This window comes from Hyperoodon ampullatus (assembly GCF_949752795.1).
Source record: "Hyperoodon ampullatus genome assembly, chromosome: 14".
NCBI classification, from domain to species: Eukaryota; Metazoa; Chordata; class Mammalia; order Artiodactyla; family Ziphiidae; genus Hyperoodon; species Hyperoodon ampullatus.
In genome coordinates, this window is record NC_136927.1 from 61149877 (window position 1) to 61176206 (window position 26330).

At 52.5% G+C, this 26330-nt stretch overlaps 1 protein-coding gene across 1 annotated transcript in view; it reads left to right on the top strand.

The window, feature by feature from the left end:
* ANGPT4 (angiopoietin 4) overlaps positions 1 to 26330 on the top strand; it is a gene marked incomplete at both ends in the record, with an annotated part of 39091 nt that overhangs the window by 4022 nt on the left and 8739 nt on the right. The window contains 4 exons of the mRNA XM_079718402.1: positions 15651 to 15806; positions 17285 to 17406; positions 19938 to 20170; positions 23847 to 23962. Coding sequence (XP_079574528.1) covers positions 15651 to 15806; positions 17285 to 17406; positions 19938 to 20170; positions 23847 to 23962 — 627 coding nt within the window. The remainder of the gene's footprint in view (positions 1 to 15650; positions 15807 to 17284; positions 17407 to 19937; positions 20171 to 23846; positions 23963 to 26330) is intronic.

Genomic DNA, 26330 nt, shown 5'->3' on the forward strand with positions numbered 1-26330 from the left:
TGAGCAAGGCTCAGTTTTCCCTTCTGCAAAGTGGAGAGAAGAACAGTATGTTAAGGGGGTGGCTGGGAGGACCACTGAGACCACTCAAGCACCACTCACAGCCTGCTGCCCAGCTACAACATATGAAGATGTGGGGTAGCTCACCTGGGCAAGGATACAGTAGCTCAGTAGGCTTTTACTTCATTCAACATCATCTCTATTTGGAGCTCTGCACCACTGGGTGGGGGAAGCTCAATCCTGGTCAAGTCAGTCCAAGGGTGGCAGGTAACCTTGGGGCAGGGAGTGTCACTTGTCCATGCTGGTATTCTCGGGGGTCCCCAATCCTGCCTGGTCTCTGTTGGGGTCCAAGCAGAGGTTTGTTGTGCCATCTCCTGGGTACCCTTGGGTTGAGTGCCCCCTTCATGCCCTTTGGTCTTTGGGTTAATGCCAGGTCACCCTGTGCCGGTGGAGCCTGCCACAAGGTCAGACCCATTGGCAGTCACTTTCCTCTGGATCCTGTCACCTCCTTGGCAGCAGCATAGCCTGGAATGTGAGAGCCCCAACTCTGGAGCCCAACTTCTGGGATTCGAGACCCATTCTGCCCCTTTCTGACTGTGTGACTTGAGGCAAGTTGCTTCACCTCTCTGAGCCTCGGTTTCCTCACCTATAAAATGTGGTGACAACACTATCTACCTTTATGAATATTTAACGAGATGATGCATATGAAGTCCTTTGCCCGGCACCAGGCGTACAGTAAATTCTCAATCAATGTTGGCTGTTTCTATTAGGAGTTCTCCCTGGAAAGAAACACAAATCCTGCAATTCTTGAGTTCTTCCTCCCCCAGATGAGACATGTGGCGCCTGGCTCAGAGATACAAGGCCCCTGAACAGTCATCTCTCTCCCTCTAGTTAGGGATGCTTGCTACCTTCTGTGACCATGACCTGCCTCTGGCTCTTCTCTTGTGTATTCTCTTGGTCTGGGCTTATCTCAGAGTATTTGAAACTTGAGGGCCTCTTTTTGGCTTCTGCTGTAATCTCCCAGAAGAGAAAAAAAATGAGTTTCAAAATATTCTCATCACCATGGCCATCAGGGATGACCAGGGATGACTGGGGAAGACTGGCCTCCCAGACTGAGCTCTCAGCAAGATTCGTTCAGCTGGGACGGCGCAGGGAAGAGCCTCCCTGTTGCAAGCTCACCATAGCCAATACCTGCTCAGCCCATGCCCCCAACCCCTCTCCCTGTTCCCAGTATACAGGCGAGCAAACTGAGGCCAGAGAGGGGAAGGACCTTGCCAGAAGGGCACAGCAGCGAGACCCAAAGTCCAGCTTCCTTCTCCAACTCTGCAGGGTGTCAACGAGGCGGGAGAAGCCCGATCTGAGACAATGGGGTGCTCCCTTCGCCTCAGAATTCCCGAATCTCCAATACCTACTCTCTTCTTTCAGCACTCTGCTGTGGTGTCCTCTTGCCTATGCTCAGGGGGCATGGGGGTGCCCCACCCCTGCTCCCTCTCCCCCATCCTCACTCCCCTCCAGGCACCCCTCCCCTCCCCTTACTTCTACTAGTCTCCTCTTCCTCTTCCCTCTCCCTCCTCCTGGAAGCCTCTGCCCCAGTGACTCATGTCTGGAGCCGGCTATCAGCTCAGCGGGATGCACATCAGCTCTTGGCTCTGCTGCACCCCTTCATCTGGGTGAAGAGCTGCAGCAGGAACGTTGGGGGGACAGGGATGGGGGCGACAGAGCCAGCTGGAGAGCAGGCTTCCCTTGCTGGGCCGTGCAGACCAGTGGTTAGCGCCTGGCTCCTGAGTCCACCTCGGATTAGCTCTGGGAGCCTCAGCTGCAAGAAGGAGAGTGAAAGGTCCTACTCCTGACATTTGATGTAGGGTCAAGAGAGGCAGAGTCCAGAAAGCATCTGCCCGTGGCAGGTGCTCGATAAAGCCCCACTCTTGTCCTGTCATGCCCTCAGCGCCCCAACCTCCAAGCCAGGAAGTGCCATACTTGGCCTTCTCCCGTGCCCCGCAAGGAGACCCGTTCCTTCACGTGAGGAGCGTGAGGAAACGCAAGTCCCCAGGCTCCCGTCCCACCCCCAGCACCTGAGGGCAGCAAAGCTTCTGCTGAGAGCGGGGCAGACTCTGAACCCGGAAACCGTGGAGCCCTCCACTTTCTTACCTGTACCGAGAACTGCTGGCCCCCTCTGCCGATCTCTCTGTGTGTCTCTGCCTCTCTCTGTCTCTGTGTCTGTCTGCCTCTTGTCCTAGGGCTCTCACGGTGGCCTGACTCGCTTTCTCTAACTCCGTGGGTGCCTCTGTCACTCTTATTCTCTCTCCTGTCTGGCTGGCGTCTACCTGAGTCTCTCCCAGTCTCTTGCTCTGGTCTCCCCTCATCCCTAGGCCATCCATCCCTCCTGCCTCTACCTCCCCGGTGTCCACATGCTCTGTCCTGGAGGACCCAGGACACACCGGCCCGATGGCTAGCACCCCACCCCTCAGCCAGGCTCAGCTGGGGCCTCTTTCTCTTCCCCTTCTGCACCCAAAGCCAAGCAGGGAAGGGTCAGAGGCTGGGCAGGAGCCCCCCAGCCTCTGCTGTTCGCTCCAGGTCCCTGACGTCAAACCTCAGAATAACTCGGCCCCTCAGCCCAGCGGTCGCGAGGACTTGCCTGGCTGAACGAGGATCGAAAGTGCATCCAGCGGGAGCTCAGCGTGGGGTCCTGGCCCAGCCCAAGATCCTCCCAAACTGGCCGGGGCTCCCAGCTGCCCTGGCCTCCCCAGGCTGCCCGTAAATTCTTGGCATTTTCAGCCTTCGGTTATCCAAACAAGAAACGAATCTTGGTTGCCGAACAAAATGTCTTGAGGTTTGATTTCCTAACCTCACCGCTGGCTCCTCTAAGGAGTTTGGGGCTGGGGAAGGGGGTGGGGAGGACAGCATCTACTTCTTGGAAGAATGGGGTTATTGTTCCAAGGAGGGAACATAGAAATGGATTGCACAGATGCCCTGGGCGTAGGGATGACCAGGGAGCAGAGGCAGTGGAGCCCCTCATGCAGGATTCCCCAAAGGAACAGGCCATTCCATACGGGCAGCTTCTGGCTCTCTCCTCCCGGGCCCCAGAGCTTGGCCTGGCTGGGATATACACAGACCCCTTCCCCTTCACTCCTTGGGCAGGAAATGTGAGAAAACAGGCCCCAGGTCTGCCCCTCAGCCCGAACCTCTGCCTGGACTCTGGCCTCTGAGCGTTTGCTTAACCCCAGAGTCAGCCCTGAAATGTCTGGAATGGAGCCTGAGTCAGGGGTCATGTCCCACTGGGGCCACCAACCAGCTGTGGGCCCTGGGGAAGCCACCTGCATCAAGTAGTTCCTCTGCAAAGGGGAATTTAAAATCCTACCTCCCAGCGAGAGGGTAAGATAAAGAAACAGAACAGGAGTTATGGCCAGCATTTATGGAAACACTTCCTGTGTGCCAGACACTGTCCTATGTGCCTTGTGAGAATTATTGCACTGAATTCTCACAATGAGCCTAAGATTGTTTGCCCGTTAACAGATGAGGAAACTGAGGCACCAAGAGGTGAGGTGACTTGCCCAAGGTCACAAGACCAGGAAGGGTGAGGTCAGGTTCACACTCAGGCTGTCTGATGCCAGAAACCACGCTCTCAACACAATAAACAAGACATGTCCATTGTGACCTGGTCCCTGGGTACCCAACTGGGGCCTGGGGAACAGCAAGGCCCTTGGCCATCAGAGGGAAAACTCACAGGTGCTAGATTTTCCCCTTCTCCCAGGAGGCCCTCAGCCAAAGAGAACTTCTCTAGGGCTCTTTTGCCAGAGTAAATTCAGGTAACACCTCAGTCATCAGGGGCAGCCCTTGAAAGCTGAGGGAACCCTGAACTTCCGTCTAGGCGTCCTCACTGTTACAACCTCCATCCTTGGCCCAGGGCCTGGGGTAAATCCCACAGAGACTGAGCGTGGGCCTTGGGGCCCCACTGACTCAATTTGAATCACATCTCTACTGTTTGCTGGGTGTGTGTTCTCAATCATTTTGCCAGTCTGTGCCTCAGCTTTCTTGTCTGTGAAACAAGGACACTAGTAGAAGCCACTTTGCAGGTTGTCGTGGAGATTAAATGAATTAATATACATGCAGGGCTGAAGACAGTGCCCGGCATAGAGTCAGAGCCCAGGGAAGCCCGCTGTTGAAAACATGCTTGGGCACAGGAAGGCAGTCCATCTTGGAGTCAGCACAGGAACACGACCCGCTTCTCTGTGTCCCGCCTTGTGTGATCTTGGGAAAGTCCCTTTTTCTCCTCCCTGGGCCTCAGTTTCCTCATCTGCCAAGTGGGGAGCATGAAAACAAGTACCTCAGGTGAGGACAAAATGAAGTAAATCATGCAGAGATTTAGTGGGGCCTGCAGGCAAGGAGATGACTGGGGACTCTTGAAGCTGAAAGCAAAACAGCTTCCTCTGGACAGAGGAACAGAGCCTCAGAAGCTCATGCTGGCGGAGCCTTGTGGCCCTTTACTCCTGACTCCAGTCCAACACTCGTTGGTCTACCAAGTAGGGCTAAAGGATGGAAGGTGATTCCCAAGCAGCTGAGGGGAACCCCCATATGAAAGTTCTGCAGAGACTGTAAATGGGTCCCCCAGGCGCAGAGATGAGCTAGGGAGAGGCTGTAAATAAAGCGGCCGGGGACATGCTGACCGAGGGTCCAGTTCCAGCTCTACCTCTTGCCAGCAGCCCAGTTGTTTTTCTCAGCTTTTGACGAATTTTCAATGTGCAAAAATTGGGAAATATGGAAGTGTGTGAAGACACAGAGGGAAAAAAATCACTGTCATCCCAATCCCCTGATCCTCTCCTGGTTAGTTTCCTTGCTGTTCACTCTATGCATTTGAAATTTTTACTGAAATGCTTTAGATGTATGAAAAGGTAGAGAGAAAGATCAGATGAAATTTCTTGTCCCCACAACCCAGCTTAAGAAACAAAACCTTACCAACCCAGTTAAGCCCCTGACCCTCTCCTGCCTCCTTCCCCCACCAGAGATGGCTACTGTGAATTCTGTGTTGATGACCTCCTACTCCAGGTCCCTCCCTAACCGATGTATATTTGTTTCCTATATAAGTGGTCACACTGTCTATCTCTTTCTACAATTTGCTTTTGTTCACTCGACCTTGTATCTGTGAGATTTAAAGCTCTGCAAGTGTGGGAAAAGCCTGAGTCACAGTTTTTCCATCTGTAAACTGGGGACAATGGTAAGCACATGCCTGAGTTTGCTGTGAGGCCCAAATAACTAGTGCATGCTGAGGTCTGGGAGCGTGCCTGGCTCTGCATCTGCTTGCAGGGAAGTAGGAGATGCGGTTATTGCTTCTTCTCTCTTCCGGGGTGAATGAGTTGCTGTAGCTACTCCACGAACAGGACTGTCTCTGTGCCAGGCGCTATCATACATGTTTTACAAACATTGACTCATTGAACCTCATGATACCCTAAAAGGTGAGGACTGTTATGATCCCCATTTATTGTGGGGAAACTGAGGCCCAGAGAGTTCACACATCTAGGAAGTGAGGGAGGTAGGCTTGAACCCAGGCCAGCTGGCTCCAGACCTCACACTCTTAATCACTACACTGACTGCCTCTCCATGCCACCCATTTTGCAGATGAGTACACTGACCCTGGGTGGAGGAATGACTCGACTACATTCACCCCAGGGTCATTGACAGGGACAATCTTGTGGTGACAGGACACACAGCATGTCAGAAACCTCATGAAAAATCCATGCGTCCTTACAGTTATGAAGCTCTGGGATTATGTGCAGAAATACAGGCCTGCACACATGCACACATGCACCGTTCTGAACTTAATTTGCCAGGTAGAGTGTTCATTCCTCCATGCACTTCATCATCCCCTCCACTGATGCTTCCTGAAAGCTTACATGCTAGGCACTGTGCAGGTGATGAGGATTCAGCAGTAAGCAAGGAGGACTTGGTCTTTCCCCTCTGGGAGCAGAGGAAGAGACACTAACCTACTAATTTCTCATGTGTAATGATAAACCATGATACATGCTGTGAGGGAGGGGCTCACCTGTTCTAGGAGTGGATAATAGGGGGCCCAGCATTGATGGAGGGATGGCTCCAGGAGGAAGGACAGAGCTGAGATCCAAAGAGTGGATTAGCAGTTCCTAGGCAAGGAAGAGAAGGGAAAAACATTCCAAGCACAGGGGATGGCAAGTGCAAAGGCCCTGAGGTGGAATGGAGCAAAGTGATCTTGAAGGAGTGAAAAATGTTTGGTGTGGCTGGAACACAGAGAGTCGGCAGAGTGTGGCCAGGATGAGACCAGCGTGTTCATCAGGGCCCAGACCCAACCTCCCTGGGCCTGACCCTGCTCTCGAGGCTTTCAGGTGCTGGGAACTGATGTGGCCACTTTCTGTCCTGCCCCCAGTGATGGGCAGTGGCAATGGACGTCTGGACCTGCTCCTCCCCTCTTTGCCTGACACTGGTCCTGTCCCTGTCACCCTGTCTTCAATATCAGCCTTGCCCACCAGAGATGGGGGATGGGGGGATGGGTGAGGGAAAGAGCTTGGCCATTGGATTCAAATCCTCACTTACCAGCTGTGGGTAATGCTTGGCCTCTCTGGGCCTCAGTTTACTCATTTGTCAAGGGTGGAGCAATCTCTCTTTTCCTCCAGGCTGCTGGGGATCAGAGTTATACACCAGAGTTGCGCAGGCAGGAAACCCTATTGCTGCATGGGGAGATACCCCAGCAAGGCCTCCTTCCATCTAGAACACACTTGACTCCATTCCCCCAGGTGGAGCTGGGGCTGGGAGGGGAGCTGGGGTTACTGTCACATGATCACTTCAATCAAGCCAGCTTTGAAGTGCAGCCTGGGAGAGTTACTCCCAGACAGCCTGGATTTGCCCTTGATGAGCTGTCTGTCCTTGGACAAGTTGCTTAACTTCTATGTGCCTCATCTGTAAAATGGGTTGACAATATTTCCTACCACAGAGGGTGGGATTTAATATACATAGAGGTTAGAAAAGTGCCCAGCACATAACAAGCACTAAGTAGATACTTGCCAAGCAAAATGGACACACCACCCCACTCTGTGTAAGGGCTGATGCACAGGTGGCAGGAAGGTGAGTGACTGCAAGAAATGTGCTTCTTTACTTCCTCTTGATCAAACTCCCAATTCCTACACTTGGGAGAATAAGGAAGCCTCATCCACTGGGCCTCATTGTAGACAATCCTTCCAAGATCAAGGTTTAGATACAGACAACCACAAAGGGATAGCTGAACCTGAGGCCAGAGCCCTGGCAGCTCCTTCCCAGCTTATGAGAGGCACCCACATCCAGGTGACAGAGGCACCCACGCCAGCCCCTCTGCAAGGAGGAATCAATGAGCCCCATTTTCTGATGAGGACACTGAGGCTCAGAGAAGCTCCATCACTGGCTCAGAAAGCAAACACCAAAGCTGTGATTGGACCAGCACCTGACTCTCAGCGCCATGCACCAGGCCCACACTAGACTCAGCGCTCCGGCTGGAAGTTTGGCAAAGCCGGGCCTGTGCCGGGAATCGCAGCTTGAGCTGAGAGTGGAAAAGCGCAATCCTCCTCGACAGCCCGCTGGTCCCTGACACTCTCCACTCCTGGCTCCCTGCCCACTCACTGTGCTTACTCTGAGCCCTGACCCAGAAGAAAAGCAACAGAATCTCCTGCAGGGAGGAAAATAGCCTAGGAAGTCTGGGCCTGGCGGCTCAGGAAAAACAAGACAACCCCCTCTGCCTTGAGCCAAGGGGTCAGGGCCTGTGTGGGCCCCGAGGGGATGGGAGGGGCTGGAGCCAGGCAGAGGAGGAGTGGCCAACCTTGGCCATCAGGCTCACAGCCACAGAGTTAGTTCCATTGGGAAAATGAGGAAAGTGAAGCCTGCGGATGGCAGGGCAGGATGTGATGGACCAGGCAAAGGGGGCAGGGCTGGCAAGAAAGAGGGTCTGACTTCTGTGACCTCTGCAAAAGCAGTACAGTAGTTACAGTCATCTATTGTGGCATAACACGTTACCCTAAGATGTTCAGGAAGTTAGAGGAACCACAAACATTTATTATCTCTCACCGTTTCTGAGAGTCAGGAATCGGGAGCCCCTTAACAAGGTAGTTCCCACTCGGGTTTTTTTCCATGCAGTTACACTCGGATGTCAGCCGGGGCTGTGGTCATCTGAAGGCTTGACTAAGGCTGGAGGATCAGCCCCTAAGGTGGCCCCAGCACAGGGCCGGGAGGGTGGTACTAGCTGGTGGTAGGGGCCCTCTGTTCCTCTCCAGATGGGTCCCTCCTCAGGGCTGCTTGAGGGTCCTCAGGACATGGGGGCCAGCTTCCCCCCCAAGCAAGAGATTCAAGAGGGGGCAAAGCAGAAGCCACAATGTGACAATGTCACCATGGGCTCACCACCAACATTTCTACAGTGTCCTGTTGGTCACACTGGCCAGTCTGACTACACTGGGGCATGAGTACTGGGAGGGTGATCGTCAGGGCTGCCTTGGAGTCTGGCTGCTACAAGCAGCCCGCTGGAGTGGTGAAGGCTGTGGTCTCAGGAGCCCGAAGGCCTGTGTCCCAAGCCAGCCTCTGCCACTCCCAAGCTGTGAGACTTGGGGGACGGGCTCATCTCCTCTGTGCTTCTTTTCCTCATCTGTGAAATGGGAGCGATGAGACCAAGGACTAAATGGGCTAAGTAAGGCCCTTGGGGTCACCCCTGGCACCCCTCCTCAAGCAGGAACCAGCCTGCCCTGGTTACCGCTCTCTCCCCAGTGCCCCGCAAGAGTCCTGGCACTTCTGAATGAGTTTGTCGAACAGACGAATGAGCCCCGAGACTGTGTCAGGTTTCTGGAACATTCCTCCTGCAGATACCACAAGCTGGCTCCCTCCCTTGCCGTGGGCCTCCCTTGGCTCCTGCCCCCCTGCCCTCCAGTCTCTGTGCGGCATTTCTTCCCCTTTTCTTCCTGCCCTTGGACCAGTGGTCTGCCCAGCACTCTGGCCCTCTGGCCATACCTCTCACAGGGCTCCAGGGGCAACTGGGGCTGGGTTAGTATGTCCAAACTTATTTCTAGCAGCCAAACAATGATTCAGTGGAAATCCGGTGCTCCTTACATAAAATGGACCTATTTGTTCTTTTTAACAAATAGTTTCTGAGCACCTCGTATGTGCCTGGCACTGTTAGAGGCACAGAGGGCGTGGCCATGAACAGGGCAGCCCTGCGCTCCTGGGGCTGATATTCCTGTGGGGGGAAGAGACAAATAGGAAATGACTGCAGTGATTTCAGATGCATGACATGCTGTGAAGAAACCACCGTCATGGCTGTTGGAGTAGGGTTGGGGTGCAGTTACCTTTGATGGGGTGGCTAAGGAACGTTTCTCAGAGGAGGTGACACTTATGGGCAGACCTGAAAGTCAGAAGGGAGCTGACAGGAGAAGCTCTGGGAGCTCCTGAGATAGGGGCGTGTGGATGTGTGTTGGAGGATTCGAGTAGGTAACACCCTGGCTCAGGGCCCCTCCTCCAGACGCAGTGTGGGAACCACAGACACAACCTCTGCCCAGGGCAGTTTGTCCACATCACTAGTGTACACACCCTTAAACTCGGCAGTTCTGGTTTAAGGGATTTATCCCCAAGCAGCCTTGCAAGAGAGTTAATGACAAGTGGACAGGATGTTCCCAGCAGCCCTGGTGTGATGGCAAAAGCCTGGAAATAACCTACAGCCTAGCTATAAGCAAACAGTGGGAGGCTGTTAAAACAGCAAGGCGAATCTCCCTGGATGAATCTAGAACAATCTCCAAATTATATTAAGAAAAAAGATGTAGGGGCAACATGGTGAGCTGACATTTTTATAGACTAAAAGCAGGGGGATATAAGCATACTTACCGCTGGTACATGCTTAGAGTTTCTCTGAGAGGAAACCTGGAAGCCCCTTCAGTGGCCTGTGAGTAGGGGAAACAGGGCAGGGCTTATATTACCCATTCGAAAAATAATTAAAATTAACATTACAAAAATTTGCATTTAAATTGAAACACATGCACAAAACCGTCAAAGCTCTGACCTTCCAGATGTCCATATGTCTGGCTAGACAGGGCAGTAGCTCCTGTGTGTAACTTCCTGCAAGTTACTTTCCTGATTGGGGCCTCAGTTTCCCTGTATGTGAAATGGGGCTGGGCTGACTGGGCCCTGCATGTCCTCCAGGCTCGCCATGTCTCTGCTCCTGTATCCCTCCCTGCCTGGGGCCCAGTGCCTGAGGGACCCCTGCTGAGGCCCTTTCTCCTTCCTTAGGCTCTAATCTCTGCTCTTCCTACCCTGGGGCCAGGGTTCAGCCTGTCCTGCTTCACCCTAACTCCATCCCAAGATGGGATGCTCAGGAAATAATTTCTGAGTGAATACATGAATGAAACTCAGATGGTGAGGGATTAGCTTGAGGAAACACATTTATTATTATAACACATTTTTATATGGGACATTTTATAGAACCTTGTGTTGCTAGGTTTTTTTTATATTGAGATATAGTCTCAATATGTGGGTACAGTGAAATTCACTCTTTTAATGTACAGTTCTATGAATTTTGACAAATGTACATAGTCATGTAACCACCATCACATGATATAGAATATTGCCAACACCCCCAAAATTTCCCCTGTGTCCCCTTGCTGTGAATCCCTACCCCCAGGCCCTAGCCCCTGACAACAACTAATTCTGACTTTTCCAGAAAGTCATATAAATAGAATCCTACAGTATGTAGACTTTTGAGTCTGGCTTTTTTCGTGCAGCATAATTGGAGATGCCTCCGTGTTGTCGCATGCATCAGTAATTCATTCCTTTTTATTGCTGAGTAGAGCTCATTGGATGAATGGACCACAGTTGTTTATGCATTTACCAGTTGAAGTCTTTTTCATTTAGATAATGCAGGGGAAAAGCTGGCTTGAGCAGATGCCCTTGGCCACTGAGGCTGCTCATGCCTACATGCTCATCCCTAGTCTGTCCAAGGTAGCCTCCTTCTTCCCCCAGGCCCTGCCTGTCAAAACTCCTTTCCTGGGCTTCCCTGGTGGCGTAGTGGTTGAGAGTCCGCCTGCCGATGCAGGGGACAAGGGTTCGTGCCCCCGTCTGGGAAGATCCCACATGCCGCGGAGCGGCTAGGCCCGTGAGCCATGGCCGCTGGGCCTGTACGTCCGGAGCCTGTGCTCCGCAACGGGAGAGGCCACAACAGTGAGAGGCCCGCGTACCGCCAAAAAAAAAAAAAAACAAACCTCCTTTCCTTTCCTTCAAGGCCCTTTTCAAATGCCCCCTCCCCAACAAGGAGCAGGGTTTACTGTCCCCGTGTCACAGGTTGGTAAAGCGAGGCTCAGAGAAAGGTAGCCCTCACCTGCTAGAGGCCCACAGCTAGAGCGTAGCAGAGCCAGAAGTCAAACCCAGGGCCAAGGGGAGAGGGAGTAGCTCAAGGGCCAAAGATCAGCCTCTTTGCAGGCCAGAGGGGTGGTGGGAGTTCAGAGCCCCATTCCCCCCATCTCAGCCCTGAGAGTTTACCAGCATGAGGGTGGCAGAGAATGGGGAGGTCCAGTCCTGCGTTGGGGGTGGGGGCGGGACGGGGCAGATCCCACCAAGGCCAGTTTCTCCATGGGGGTCCTTCCTCCACCCTTCCAGCTGGTGCCTGAGCCCAGGCTGGGCCCAGCTCCCACCACACAGGCTGACATAAGTCACCAGAGCTGAAGGACTGGCTGAACGGTGCCCATCTTGTCCAGATTACCCATCCTAGGGCCCATGAGCATGCATGGCAAATTGGGTGATGGGCCCCAGCTGTGGGTGGCCTTCGCCCCACCCAGCCATTGGCAGCCACAGGACAAGTGGGGGACTAATAAGAGTGCTTAGGGAGCTCCCATCGCTCGAGAGGATCCCAAGCTACCCTGCTCTGCAGACCTGAGGAGTCTTGGAACACAGCCCACCAGCTGGTGACCTTCGGCAAGTCTTCTGGGTCTCAGTTTGACCATCTGCAAATGAGACTCTTGGGGGAGAGGCTTGAGAAGGTCTCATGGCAGGAATAAACTTGCTGTTTCTGTGGAGCAGAAGCTCAGGGCCTGGGAGTCTATATTTTAAACCAGGCTTGTGACACATGCGCTAGTCTGAGAGCAGCCTCAGTATAGCTCTGCTTACGCTTGTGCACATGAATGCACGCTGGGCCACATGTTAGAATCCCCAGAGTGTTGATAGAGGCGTGGCAGGGAGGCTGACCTGTGGGTATGCTGGCAGCCCGGCCCAGGGTGCAGGGAAGTGAACAGATTGGCAACTCACATTAGGATCATGGTGACCAGAACTTGCTAGTGGATTGAGTGCGGTGGGTGACAGAAAGAGTCAAGGATGAAGTCTGGGTTTGGGGCTTAAGTACTGAGTGAGACCATTTACTGTGATGGGAAAGAGGGAGGAGAATGGGGTGGGGTGGCAGGGACGGGGTGCTGTGGGAGCTGGGGAATCAAGGGTTATGTGTTGGATGCTTCTGCCTGAGATGCTTTTGGAAGGCCGGGTGGCAATGGCAAGCTAGTGGGACATTCAGGGGAGAAATCTGGGTGGGATGGAGACTGCGCAGTCAGCACGTAGGGGGATGTGAAAATCCTAGGACCCACTGGAGTGGCAGGGCCCTGATGCATCTGGGGCCTTGGGCACTTTGCCATCTGGTCCTGGGTGGAGCTTATGGATCCCTTTTCAGAATATTACTTTTAAATGCATAAAATAAAAGCATAAGAACACCCAGTGATATGGCGATTATAATCAAAACATTAAAAATTGAATCTGTGCCATAGTTGTCACATTATCCAGTGGTGGGTTTGAGAATGTCTGTCATTCTGAAGTGATGATCAATATAATATTTTAAGATACTGTAACATCGGTGCTGTGACGTGAAAATAGTTGTGATTTCTATTGGTAATGAAGTTGTAGAATCAACTAACAGTGTTATGATTTGGGGCCTATGCTCATAATTGAAGGAAATACCAAATTTTAATTACAGGTTAGTGATCAAAAATGTAATTTTTCTCTCATCCAAGTTCATGGACCCCCTGAATTCTCTTCACAGGCCCTGTGGTCCCCCATTAAGCACCCTTGACCTAGGGAGAGAACGTAAACACCCTTGACAAGGGCCCAGGATGGGGCTTATGAGAGCTCCCTACGAAGCCTGAAAAAGGAGGACTCAGAGAGGGGTTGATGGGAGGGGAGGGCAAAGGACAGAGGAGGGGAGAAGGAAAACTCGGGGAGGATACATCTGGGAAATACTTCCAGAAAAAGGGAGCGGCCATATGGGTTGACTGCTGCTGAGGTGGAGAGTAAGCTGAGGGCATAGAAGTGTCCCCTGACCCTCCCTTGTCAAGGAGGGTTATAACAAGGTGCGTTAAAGAGTGAAGGGGGGCTTCCCTGGTGGCGCAGTGGTTGAGAGTCTGCCTGCCGATGCAGGGGACACGGGTTCGTGCCCCGGTCCAGGAAGATCCCACATGCCGTGGAGTGGCTGGGCCCGTGAGCCATGACCGCTGAGCCTGCGCGTCCGGAGCCTGTGCTCCGCGACGGGAGAGGCCACAGCAGTGAGAGGCCCACGTACCGCAAAAAAAAAAAGAGTGAAGTGGCTCCGTGAGGCTGTGGATAGGTCGGCGGGTGCACAGGATTCAACAATATGGATTGTATTTTTTTCTTGAGTGTGGTAAATACACAGATTTTATTATACTATTCTTTATGCTTTGTGTGTGTGCGTGAAGTACACCAGAATGACATTCTTAATTTTTTTAAAAGGTGGGGACTTCCTGGTGGTCCAGTGGTTAAGACTCCATGCTTCCACTGCAGGGAGCAAGGGTTCGATCCCTGGTTGGGGAACAAAGATCCCACATGCCACAGCCCCAAAATTAATTAATTTATTTATTTATTAAAAATAAAAAAATTAAAAGGTGAGCGTGGGAATGGAGGTGAAAATGGAGACAACTTGTTCAAGAAGTTTTGTTGTTTGGGGGAGCAGAGAAACTGGAGACACAGATAGAGGGGGCTGTGGAGTCAAGGATATTTTTTTTCTTTAATTTTTAGCTGAGAGCCCTTGGAGCACATGTGTGTGCTGGTGGGGGTGGGGCACTGATGGTGCAGAGGAGGAAAGAAGGGGCCAAAGGGACAAAGGCTTGAGAAGCTCGGACATACTTGTTTCCCTGGTCCTCAGGTCCCCTTTGTGACCTCTGCACCACGGGTTCTCACACTTAAGCGAGCATCAGCTGGCTGGGCCTCTCCACAGAATTTCTGATTCAGTAGGTCTGGAGTGGGACCTAGAAACTTGCATTTCTCACAAGCTCCCTGGCGATGCTGCCACAAGGACCACAATTTGAGAACCACTGCTCTAATCGACACCACTTGCGCCCCCTTCAGGATTTAACATTGCACTACAATGGACCATGCCCCTTCTAAAGCACTCACGGGAGGAAGGTATGGGAGCAGACACTTGAGATGGAAGAGACTAAGGAACAAGCAGCTGAAACCTGACCCCCGGCCAAGGTCACTGCCTCTCTCTTGGAAGCACCAGTCTTCCCAGGGACCCTGGGAGCTGCCCTTTTGGACCTCCTGGAAGACTGACAGGAGAAGGGAAGGAGCCAGGGCTGGGGGATAGAGAGTGTGGCAAGAGGCCAGCAAGTATGCCAAATGGACAGGGAGTGGAGGAGGGGCACCGGCTCTCTGCCTTCAGGCACTGAGCCCTGAGAACATGCTGTTCACCTTTGCAATTTGATCCTGGCCTCACACCAGACCAGTTTCTCCTACTCTTGGGAAAGAGAGCCACCCTGTCAAAGAAATGAACATTAGCTTGTCAGATCCCAGAACATCTGAGCTGGGAGAACCCTTGGAGACTGGCCAGTTCAGCTCCATTTCACAGATGGAGGGAGCCAAAAAATAGAAAGTCCAGCTTGGTTGATGGACCTGCAAACTCTTGTACGGGGAAAGATGCATCCCTACTTCCTGCTACTGACTCAGCCCTAGGAAGCTGGGTAACGGGCATGACACTGGACGCTATGCTCTGACCCTTGCTGCTTCCCCTTTTCATTGACTCATTGAACACATTTTTTTTGAGCACCCACTGTAAGATAAGCATTGTGCTAGATATGGAGATAAAGCAAGACCAAGCCCCTTGCTTCATGGCACTGACATTCCAAAGGTAAATTTTAAAAGGCAATAAACAGATAAATATGTAATACAAAGTCAGGGAGTGATAAATGGTAGGAAGAGACCTGAAATGGCATGAGGGAGTGAGCCTTGTAGATGGTGTGCGAGTGGGGAGGATCCACACAGAGGGAACAGCATGTGCAAACACCCTGAGGTGGTTGTGTGCTTGCTCTGTTGGAGGGGTGTTACAGAGGCCAGTGTGTCTGGAGCTGAGTGAGGGAGAGAAGGCAAGGAGAGGAAATCAGAGTGGTAGCAGGAGGCCAGGTCATGAAAGAACCTGTGGTCAGAGAGGATTTTGGCTTTCCCTCTGAGAGAGACAGGAACCCTGGGAGGGTTTTGAGCAGAGGAGAAATGTGATTTGACTTAGGTTTAACAGGATCCCTCTGGCTGCTGAGTGGAGGATGCCCCTGGTTGCTCTATGTCCTTCCATGGGGACATATGGAAGGGACAGGAGCCTCCCCCCAGGCCCTACCCATGACCCCAGCCCACTGTCTGTCTCCCCACAGCTAGAAAGGTACATCCAGATGAACCTGAGGTTGGAGCTGGCGCAGGCCCAGCAGCATATGGTCCAGAACCAGACAGCCACCATGCTGGAGCTGGGCACCAGCCTCCTGAACCAGACCACCGCCCAGACCCGCAAGCTGACCGACGTGGAGGCTCAGGTACCGGAGAGTGAGGGGGCAGCACTGTGGGGCCTGTGGCAGGCCAGGCTGGCTCACAGCCCCAGTCATCTTGCCCTGACCCCTGTCCCTGGGTGAGGTCAGGGCCTCCTCTGACCCTGTAGCCTCCTGGGACTCCTCCCTGATGACCCCATTACAAAACGTTCTCCCACAAGGCCATGAGCCCAGGGTAGGGAGAGCGGGGAGGGTAGACACTGGGTTTGGCTCTTCTGCCTCTGTGACTCCAGTGTCCGGGTCCGTGCTGAGCAATGAGATGAGGGGATGCAGCAGCACACACACCCCCCGCAAAGGACTCACAGTGCTCCAGGGGAAGATGGATAATAAACAATTCATTAGAACTCAGGGGGCCAATGACTCTAAAAGAGGAGGCCACAGGGAGCAGCCGAGAGGGAAGGAGAGGACAGGAATTTAAATGAAAGGGTAAGTGAATGGCTGAAAAGACACTGACAAATGGGCACATGTTTGTTAAACCCTACTATGTACCAGGCACTGTTGGATGGGCCTGGTTCTAGCTTACAGCAGTAAATAAAACAGGCATGGATCCTCACCCCCATGAAGCTTCCTTTCTAACGAGCACCAAAAAAACAAACAGGATAAATAACATATGTGTGTGAGATGGTGGTAGCACTAGGGAGAAAGTAGCATGGACGAGATCAGTGGGGAGTGTGTGCCGGGAGTGGCGGGAGGGGCGAGTTGCAAGTTTAGACAGTACGGCCAGGAAGGCACCACTGGGAGGGTAGGATTGGAGCCAGGCTTACTGGGAGAACCTTCCCGACAGGGAGAACAGTATATGCAAAGGCCCAGGGGTGGAATGGTGCTGGCAAGCTCCAGGAGCGTCAGGGAGGCTGGTATGGCTGGAGTGACCCAGGGAGACTGGTGGGCTCAGACAGGGGATGGGGGCAGATGGCATCACAGGGCTTTGCAGGCCACTGCCGTGTGAGGTGGGAGCCACAGGGAGATTTTGAGCATAGGGGCTGCTTTTTAAGTCTGCCTCAGACTACCGAGCAGCCAAGGGCTGCAGGGAGCAAGGGCAGGAGCAGAGAGCCCTGTGAGTAGGCTGGCCCGGGTACAGCGGGAGATGGAGCCGGGGGCCTGAGTGGGGGCGGGGAAGTGCAGGGAAGCGGTCAGGTACCCATTTGGAAGGTGGAGCTGATGGGACCTTCTGATGGATGAGATATGGGGGGGTGGGTCAAGGGTGACTCCTGCTGGGGTCCGAGCAGCAGGAGGAACGGAACTGCCATGCAGTGATGGGGAAGAGGAAATTTAAGAAGCAGATCATAAGCTCAGTTAGGGTCTGTGAGTGAGTGAGTGAGTGAGTGAGGAAATACTGAGAGGGTGGAAATAGGTCAGCAAGTTTCTGGAATGGCAGGGCCCAAGGTCAGGTGTGTGGCAGTTGGCAGGGCTCCTGCAGAGCTTACATGGGCCCCCACCTCCCCCCACCCCCCCACTCGCCGGGACAGGTTCTGAACCAGACATCGAGAATGGAGATCCAGCTTCTGGAGACCTCACTGTCCACCAACAAGCTGGAGAAGCAGCTGCTGCTGCAGGGCCACGAGCTCCACCGGCTTCAGGGCCACAACAGGTGGGCACTGGCACCCTGGCACTGGACAGGGACAAGGGCTGGGACCTGGGCTGAGGGCCAGGGCCAGCTGGGACCCAAGTGGGCTTGAGACCGAGGGTGAGCACCAGAGCCAGCCAGGGCTGGGCTCGGGCCGGGGTCGAGGTTGGAAGTTGGACTTGGGCTAGTGCCTGGGCTGGGGGATGGGGCCAGAGCTAGGGGCCTGGATTAAGACTGGAGTGAGGGGACACTTGGGGGACTAGGGCTGGAGCTAAAGCTGGGACGTGACCAGGGCTGGGGGAAAGACTGAAACCAGGGCTGGGGATCAGACTGAAGCCGAAAGTGAATGTGGACCTTGGGGCTGGCGGCCAGGCAGGCATGGGGCCTGGCTACCCCGTCCTGGGTGGAACAGGGGACAGGCATTTTCCTGGGGCTCAAGACACGCTGATTCTTTCTCTGTTCTTTCTGTCTCTCCCTCTCTCTCTCCCTCTCTCTCTTTTTCTTTCCTTCTTTTCTTTCTTCCTTTATTTATTTCATGAATTTTAACAGCTTTATTGAACTACCATTTACATACCATACAATTCACCCTGTACATTTTAATTTGATTTACTTATTTGTAAATACATAAATCTGATCTCATCTACCAACTCTCCTTCCCAGAAGCAACCACAGTGACCAGTTTCTTTTCTGCATTAGCAGACAGTCTCTGCATTTATAAGCAAAGACACACACGGGGAACACCCTTTAAATTACAAAGAAAGAAAGAGTCCTGGGGTACAGATAAGGCAGAGACATGGACATCTGAAGCTGATTTCATCTTGGTTTCGAGCTGAGTAGAGAAAACACTGCCAAGGTCAGTCTGCTGGAGGAGGCACCAAAGCAGCCACAGGCCTGTGTACAGGGCGAGATGTTACTGTTGCTCACGTGCTGGGTCAAGATAAGGCATAAGGATCCTCCAGCTCCCTGTGATCTGGGGACCGTTAATGATAGTTTGTGCACCTTCTTATTCTTACTCTCCACCCTGAGGGGGGAAGGGCTGGGACACTATCAATCACTCTGAATTGAATTACCAAGTGCCTAGAGACCAGTGAAGATGGAGGATATCATCCATAAGCTCTTGGCCCATGGAGACAGCTAAAATTCTAGAATCCAGTGTGCCCAAATTCTCTCTTTTCCTGAGACATAATTTGGGGTCCAGGGAAAATTCCTCCTGCCCTGGCTGGACTCATTTTCTTAGTCTGGAGAATGGGTTGGCATAGCCTCATGTATAGGAAAACATCTCCCTCCTACCCCTATCCCTCAGCCACCCGCCCACCCACAGCAGAGGCAAATATGTATGCACAGTCCCTTTTTAAACCCAAGTGAAGCAGACTACTCCTTGGCACATTGGTTTTTTGTCTCGTTTTTTCAGTTGTCCTAGAGATGGTTCCATAACTGCATGACACGCTTGCCCGTTCTTTCCTCCAGCTGCATAATGTTCCACTGTATGGCTGTCCCCGCATTTGTTTCCCAGTCCCCAATTAATGGGTATTGAGGTCATTCCAGTCTTTTACGATTCCAACCAGTGATGCTATGAATAACATTCCCATATCTTATTGCACACACATGTGAGCAAATCTGTAGGATAAAATGCCAAAAGTGCAAGAGCTGAGTCAAAAGCTTCTTTCTGTTTTAAGACTCTTTTTTAAAAACTCATTACAAACATGCCTCATGCTTATTAGACAATCTTACTTATCAGACAATAGAGACCTGTGCAAAATGAAAGGGAAGGTCAGTCCCCTCCACCCACCCTCTCCTCTCCACCCCCATCTGCTCAAACCTGCTCTGCAGAAGTAACAGCACTTAGTGGATTTTCTTTCACATTCGCTAGAAACACAGGGGCCACTATGTCCTTCCACGTGTCCATCCACGCCTTTTCCTATAAGCTCCCCAGTATCCCTCTACATTTACATTCATACCTTTTTCTTTCTCTTTTAAGTTCCCACATGTGGGGTTAGACCAGAGGTACTGATGCGCCAGGGCACCCACTCCAAGTCCCCGGCATCTTTCCAATTCTGAGCAAATGCTCTCAGCCTCCTTCCTCTTCACCGCTCCAGAACATTTCCAGGGACACCAGAACAGAACAGACTCAGCCAGTCCTGGCTGTTGGCATTTTGGCTGTTTTGTTTTTCCCTATTACAACCCATCCTCCAAAGGGCATTCACGCCCATGCTCCCTGGAGGTTATCTCTGGTAAGTGGACAGCTAGGTCAAAGGGCACGCATATTTGGGATTTGATAATGGCTACCAGGTTGCTGCTGTGTCCCTCCCACCCCACCTCTTTTCCCTACTGGACTCCAATCCATTTTACTCCAAGGCCAGGTCTCTCTTTCCTCCCCTCCTCACTCTGTGCTCTCTGTGGGCGTGGACCTCCGCGCTGTGTAACCCTGGGCGGGACGCTACCGCTCTGAGCCTCAGTGCGGGTCTGAGCCTCACCCCGGGGCCCAGGGGAAAGCCCGCGAGTGTGCCTGCAAGGTGGGGACGGCGGGTTCACGCCTGTGCGCCCCCGCCCCGCAGCGCGCTGGAGACGCGGGTGCAGGCCCTGGAGACGCAGCAGCAGGCGGAGCTGGCCAGCCTCCGCGGCGAGAAGGAGCGGCTGCGGCGCCTGCTGGGCCGCCAGAGCGGCGCCCTCGCCGGCCTTGAGCGCAGCCTGCGCGCCGCCAGCAGCAACTCCAGCCTCCTGCAGCGCCAGCAGAGCCAGCTGCTGGAGTCGGTGCAGCGCCTGGTGCGCGTCGTGGCCCAGAGCCCGGGTGAGCAAAGTGGGCCCCCCAGGTGCGGGAGGAGGGGAGGAGAGGGGTGGGAGACCCCGCTTACCCTCCCGGTTCACGCTAGTCCTGGAAGCTACCTCGGGAAAGACCACCCCCCGCCCCCACCTGTGAAACAGAAATAACACCAAACAGTAGTAATAATGGTGACGACAACAGTCCTAAGAGGAACCAATCCAGACTCTTTCCCCGACTCCATGTGTGACCTTGACCGTACCCCTGTCCCTCTCTAGGCCTTCGTTTCCCCATGCGTTTAATGGAGGCGATGATAATAAGGAGGATACCACCAGCCCAGACGGAGGAGTCCGGGGTCCACGATCCACCCTCCATCCTCACTTGCTTGGGCTTGCCCCGCTCCCCAGGCCTCAGTTTCCCTATCTGCAGAATGGAAAGGTTGGACTCAATGCCTCCCAAGGACTTCTCTCACCCTAATGCCCCCAGCCCCTAAGCCCAAGAGGCACCTGTGGCCCAGGCTTCTGAGAAAGGAGGACAATGGCCGGCCCCACTCCCCAGCCCTCACTTCTAATGGGACCGACTTCAATCACTCATTTCCAGCTTCAATCACGCAGTCAACAAGCACTTACTGAGCCAGACCCGGTGCTGGGTGCTGCGGATACAGCTGTGAACAGCAGAGTTCCACAACTGTCTCATGCAAAAGATGCCCAACCCCTGTCTGTGGGTCTCTGAGGGAAGGAGGAGGAAATACATATTTGTTAAGTGCCTACTATGTGCTAGATGCCCTGCTAGCAGTGTTCCCGAAGTTTCCAGTGGTTAAGAATCCACCTGCCAATGCAGGGGACATGGATTCGATCCCTGGTCCTCCGGGAAGGTCCCACATGCCGCGGGGCAACTAAGCCCGTGCTGCACCACTGAAGCCCACATGCCTAGAGCCCGTGCTCCACAGTAAGAGAAGCCACCACAATGAGAAGCCCACGCACCACAAGGAAGAGTAGCCCCCGCTCGCCACAACTAGAGAAAGCCCGCACGCAGCAACGAAGACCCAATGCAGCCAAAAAAAAAAAAAAGCAATAGTGATGGATTCCAGACACTATGGCTGGCAGCGATTTAGAGACAGAGGATGGTACCATGGCTCATCTAAGTTAGGCAGGCCCCACCAGATAGGGGTGTGAGGCCTGAGGTAGCCACAGGCAAGAGAGGTGAACACCGTCCAAACCATGAGATTAGGAGTGACCCAAACCCATCACTGGCTTGTGCATAGAGCCGTAGCAATGAGGCTGCCTAAATTAATCCTGTAGCTCAGCCAAAGGCATGGGGCCTGGGCCCAACACTTCTCCCCACAGGCTCACCGCTAACCCAGTCTCCAGCTGTGGCCCAACGTCTGCTCACCAGTCTGGGTGAGAGGTTGTATAGGGGACTTTGCCTCAGGCACCCTTTGACCAAACGCCTGTCCTGCCCCACTGTCACCAGGGAGAGGCACTACGGGTTGTTTCTCCCTACTGTCTAGATGGAGAAACTGGAGGAATATTAGTCACCAGGTGTAGAACAGAAGATTGGATGGAGACGGGCACAGGAACCAGGCATCCATGAAGGCCAGCAGGAAGCCTGAACCCCCTCTCTGCACAGCTTTGTCCTAGGCAGTTGGAGGCTGGCAAGGGGTGGAGAACTCAGGGCATTCAGAAGGTTAGAAGGACGGGGACACAGGTAGAAAAGACCTAACCCACGCATGGTATCAGAAGCAGCATTCGTTAACGAGGTCTGTTTGTCCAGCCTTGTATGGGCTCAGTGGTGGAGACCCAAGGGGAGGTGGGTAGTAGGAAGGGTACTCCAGTCAAATGGACCAGAGTTCAAGCTCTGGCTCCTTCACTTACTAGCACTGGCACTTTGCACAGATCATTTAACATCTCAGAGCCTTGATTTTCCTCACCTATAAAATAGGAATAATAATAGCTCCTATCTCTCAGAGTTCTGGCACAGAGCATCAGATGAGTTCATACACATGAAGGGGCTGAGCATGGTGCCTAGGGCCAAAAGGGGGTGAAGCTGATTAAGTACAAAGATTAAGGGGGGGTCCAGGCTGAGGCCAAACTATGTTGCATGTCAATACTGGTCCATCCTTCCTCTTATGCTCCCTGAAAATACTTTTCCTGGCCCCAGACTGCCCCTGACAGTACCTGGCTAAGAAACCCTACAATGCATGGTGGGTATTTCACTTTTATTGCTATGATTGTCGTTAAGGCTATTGTTGTTGACTAAGGAAAACAATAGTGGACAGACCCTGAGAAGAGTGGCTGGAAATCTGAGGCCAGCTCCTAGCTCTGCCCTTGCCTAGCTGGGAAAGTTGGGCCTGTCCCAGCTCACCTCTAGGCCAGCAACCTACCAGGCTTGGCTAGACTCCAGTTCCCCAGGGACCAGGGGGCTGGCAGATGGGGCCGTGGAGACCCTGCCCAGGGAATGTTTGTGCACAGACTGGGATGGATTTGGGGCCTTTGTCCCTTCATCTGTGATCTGGGAATAACAGCCTCATTTCAACAGGGCCTCAGCTCCAGAACCCAGGATCCAGGTTCAAGAATGAGGCCAAAACAGGAAGTCCCACCCCTTGGTAGCTTCCTGGTTCCTCACTGGTCAGGATACCTATCCATCTGGAACTTTAGCCCTATCCTTGGATACCCACCTACCCAAAGATTGGTTTCTGGTGGAATCATAGCCCAAACCTCTAATTGGATCCCAAAAAAGGAGCCAGAGAGGGTGTTTGAAACCTCTGTAGTCTATTTACCAACAGTCACTTTTTTCAGGTTAAGCCTGGAGGCCTCCAGAGCCCTGGTGGGATTTGGCCATTAAATTAATATTCTCCCTTGAGGCCAGAGGTCAGCTCCCAGGGAGGGCATAATGAGGGGGACCCACCTAAGAGCTGCAGGGATATCCAGCTAGTAGAGTGGGCTGTGGAGGGGACCCTGGGTCTCTTACCCGAGGGAGCTCCAAGGACAAATCCCCCATAAGACCTGGAGAGAGGGAAAGTCCTGCCCAGCCCCTCCCACCCGACCCAGCTGTGTGCCCTTGAGCCATTTACCTCACTTTTGGGCCTCAGTTTCCTGGTCTGTGAAATGCGGAAGTACCTCAGTGGAGTTCAAGACCCAATTACCTGTCCTGGAAGACTCTAGCAGCCTCATCTCTGGCCTTCCTGCTCTGAGTCTCATCCCCTCCAATCTCTGCTCTATCCTCTGGTCAGAGGGCTCTTCTTCTGCACAGTCTGGGCTCCTCGGCCTGGCATTCAAGGCTGAAATCTCAGCCTCATCTCTCCTTCCTTAATGATGCTCTCTGGTCCATCAAAGAGCCAGAGCTCCCTCTGGCCTTAGCTCTGGATCTGGGTGTCAGTCATCTCCTCTTCGTGGCCTCAGCCAAATTCCCCTCACCACACCCCGATCCCTGCACACACAGGACTGTTCCCGCCTTGGAGCCCGTGCATATGCTGTTCCCTCTGCCTGAGACCCTCGCCCCTTCTCCACCTGGGTGGCCTCTGCTCCTCATCCAGGTGCCAGCTCACTGTCAGCTCCTCTGGGAAACCTTCCAGGGTCCGATACATCTCCCTCTCCCCAACGCCTCCCAGCCCAGAACCTGGCACAGAGCAGACGGGAGTGCCCACCTGACCCCTTCCCTCTCTCCTTAGCTCACTTCCAATTGTTTTTACCTTGTCCCATTGCAGCCTCCATGAGGGCAGCTGAGCAGGTGTTCCAGGACTGTGCAGAGATCCAGCGCTCCGGAGCCAATGCCAGTGGCATCTACACCATCCATGTGGCCAATGTGACAGAGCCCAGAAAGGTTAGGGGGCTCCCTGAGGCCTGAGGCTATCAGAGGGTGCTGAGCCAAAGGACTCTCAGACAACCCTCCACCCCACCCCGCCCTGCCCCCACCAACATCACGTCCAGGCCTTGTCCAACATCTGAGATTCCAGAGAAGGTGGGGGTGACCCTACCCTCTGGAGCCCCCACACATTCAGGGGTCAGATCATGCAGTTAAAGCAGAAGTTCCCAAAGTTGGCCATGCATCCTTCTCCAGCATGTTTTCCTGGGATGCTTTAAGTTGGAATAGCAATAAATGGTTCTGTGTTGGTTCAGATAATGCTAGCTGATACAGCAAACAAACCTGCAAGAAATTCAGTTCCAGGGGCTTAACACAAAGAAGTTTATTTCTAATTTACTTACAGTCCAGCTGAAGGCAGGTGTGGGAGCTTGCTTTATGTGGGAAATTAGAGACCGGGGCTGATGGAAGCTCCACCATCTTCAGTGAGTGGCTCCCAAGGTTACCCAGAACTTTGAGGTCCAGTTATCAGATGTGTAGGGGGAGAGCAGTCAAGGGAAAATGTGGATGTCAGGAGAGAGGGTTTGGGGGCCAGGCCCAGAAGTGGAAGAGTTTGGGGAACAACTAGCCAGTCTTCCCACTTCATATTCCCTTTTCAGTTTTCTTTCAACCCTGCTGAATATATCAAGGAGAATGGCTCAGATTATCTTTAACAGTTCTCACACACCTGCTAAATCCCCCTTTCAACAAAGAGAGATCAGACCCTCAATCTCTAGCTAGAATTTTGTAACACTATTTTGTTTTCATTATATATATATTTACAATTATCTGAATAAAGGCAAGTGTTACTAATTTTCCCTCTATGGTACTAATAAGATTTCCTTTTAAGATGCATTTAGTCTGAGTATTTATTTAAGTAAAAAAAAAAAAAAGACTATTTTTTTAACATCTTTATTGGAGTATAATTGCTTTTCAATGGTGTGTTAGTTTCTGCTGTATAACAAAGTGAATCAGCTATACATATACATATGTCCCCATATCTCCTCTCTCTTGCGTCTCCCTCCCACCTCCCTATCCCACCCCCCTAGGTGGTCACAAAGCCCGGAGCTGATCTCCCGGTGCTTTGCGGCTGCTTCCCACTAGCTATCTATTTTACATTTGGTAGTGTATATATGTCCATGCCACTCTCTCACTTCGTCCCAGCTTACCCTTCCCCCTCCCCGTGTCCTCAAGTCCACTCTCTATGAAAGATACCATTTTTAAAGTAAATACTTTATATGAAATTAGTTCAGCTGTGGTGGAATTTGGTGGAATTTGGGAAGGTGTGAATAACTAAAATTTGGGAACACTTATAGAGGGGGAAGAGCTGGCCTGGGAGGCAAGAGATCTGGGCTCAAACCTCAGCTTTACTTTTGACTCATTTGCCTTGAGCAAGTCCCTTCCCTTCTCTGGGCCTCAGTTTCCCTTCCTGCAACCTCTGCTACCCTCACAACAGATGCCACTGGCTTCTCTCCCTGAGCAGACCTTCACCATCTCAGAGCCTCTACTCCTGCTGCTCCCTCCACTGGAAACACTATTCCCACTCATCTCTTTCTGGCAAGCACATCATCATCCAAAGCCTTGTTCCAATGCCACCTCCCCTGGGAAGCTTTCCAGGATTGCCCCGTGACTCCTTCTTGGGAACTCTCTTTGTAGCTGCCCAAATGTTCCTATTCAATAGTCTGCCAGCCTTACCAGACCTAGCCCTATCAGTCTGCTAGCCTCCTCCAGACCAAGCCAGCCCTGGGGGTTAATTTATCTTTGATTTGTCTCTGATTCACCTAGTACAGGGGCAGGCACCAAGTGTTTCCTCATCAAACATTGAAATGTACTGAGCTGGCTGGAAAAAATAATATGTGAACAAAAGTTAAACTGAAAGATGTGATTGTGGTGGATGGTAAGTTCTTTGAAAGAAAGAATCATTCTTTCTTATCCATATTGGCATTCCCCATGCCTTGAATGGAACCTGGCACCTAGTAAGTGCTCAGAAAACATTTGTCTGCTGAATGTAATAACATTTCCTTTTTTTTTTTTTTTTTTTTTTTTGTATTTTGGCCATGCCACCCGACATCCAGGATGGTTCCCCAACCAGGGATCGAACCTGGGCTTCCATAATGAAAGCACAGGATCCTAACCATTAGGCCACCAGGGAACCCCTGTAATAACATTTCCTGAGTCTACACCATGTGCCAAGCACTTTACACCTCTTGGCATTTAATTCTTACAGCAACCCTGCAATAATAACAAGGCCTCCATTTACTGAGTTCCTAGTATGTTATGTGCCAGGCTCTGTTCTTTTGATGGATGACAAATCTCATTTAATTTTCACAACAATCCCAGTGTGCAGATG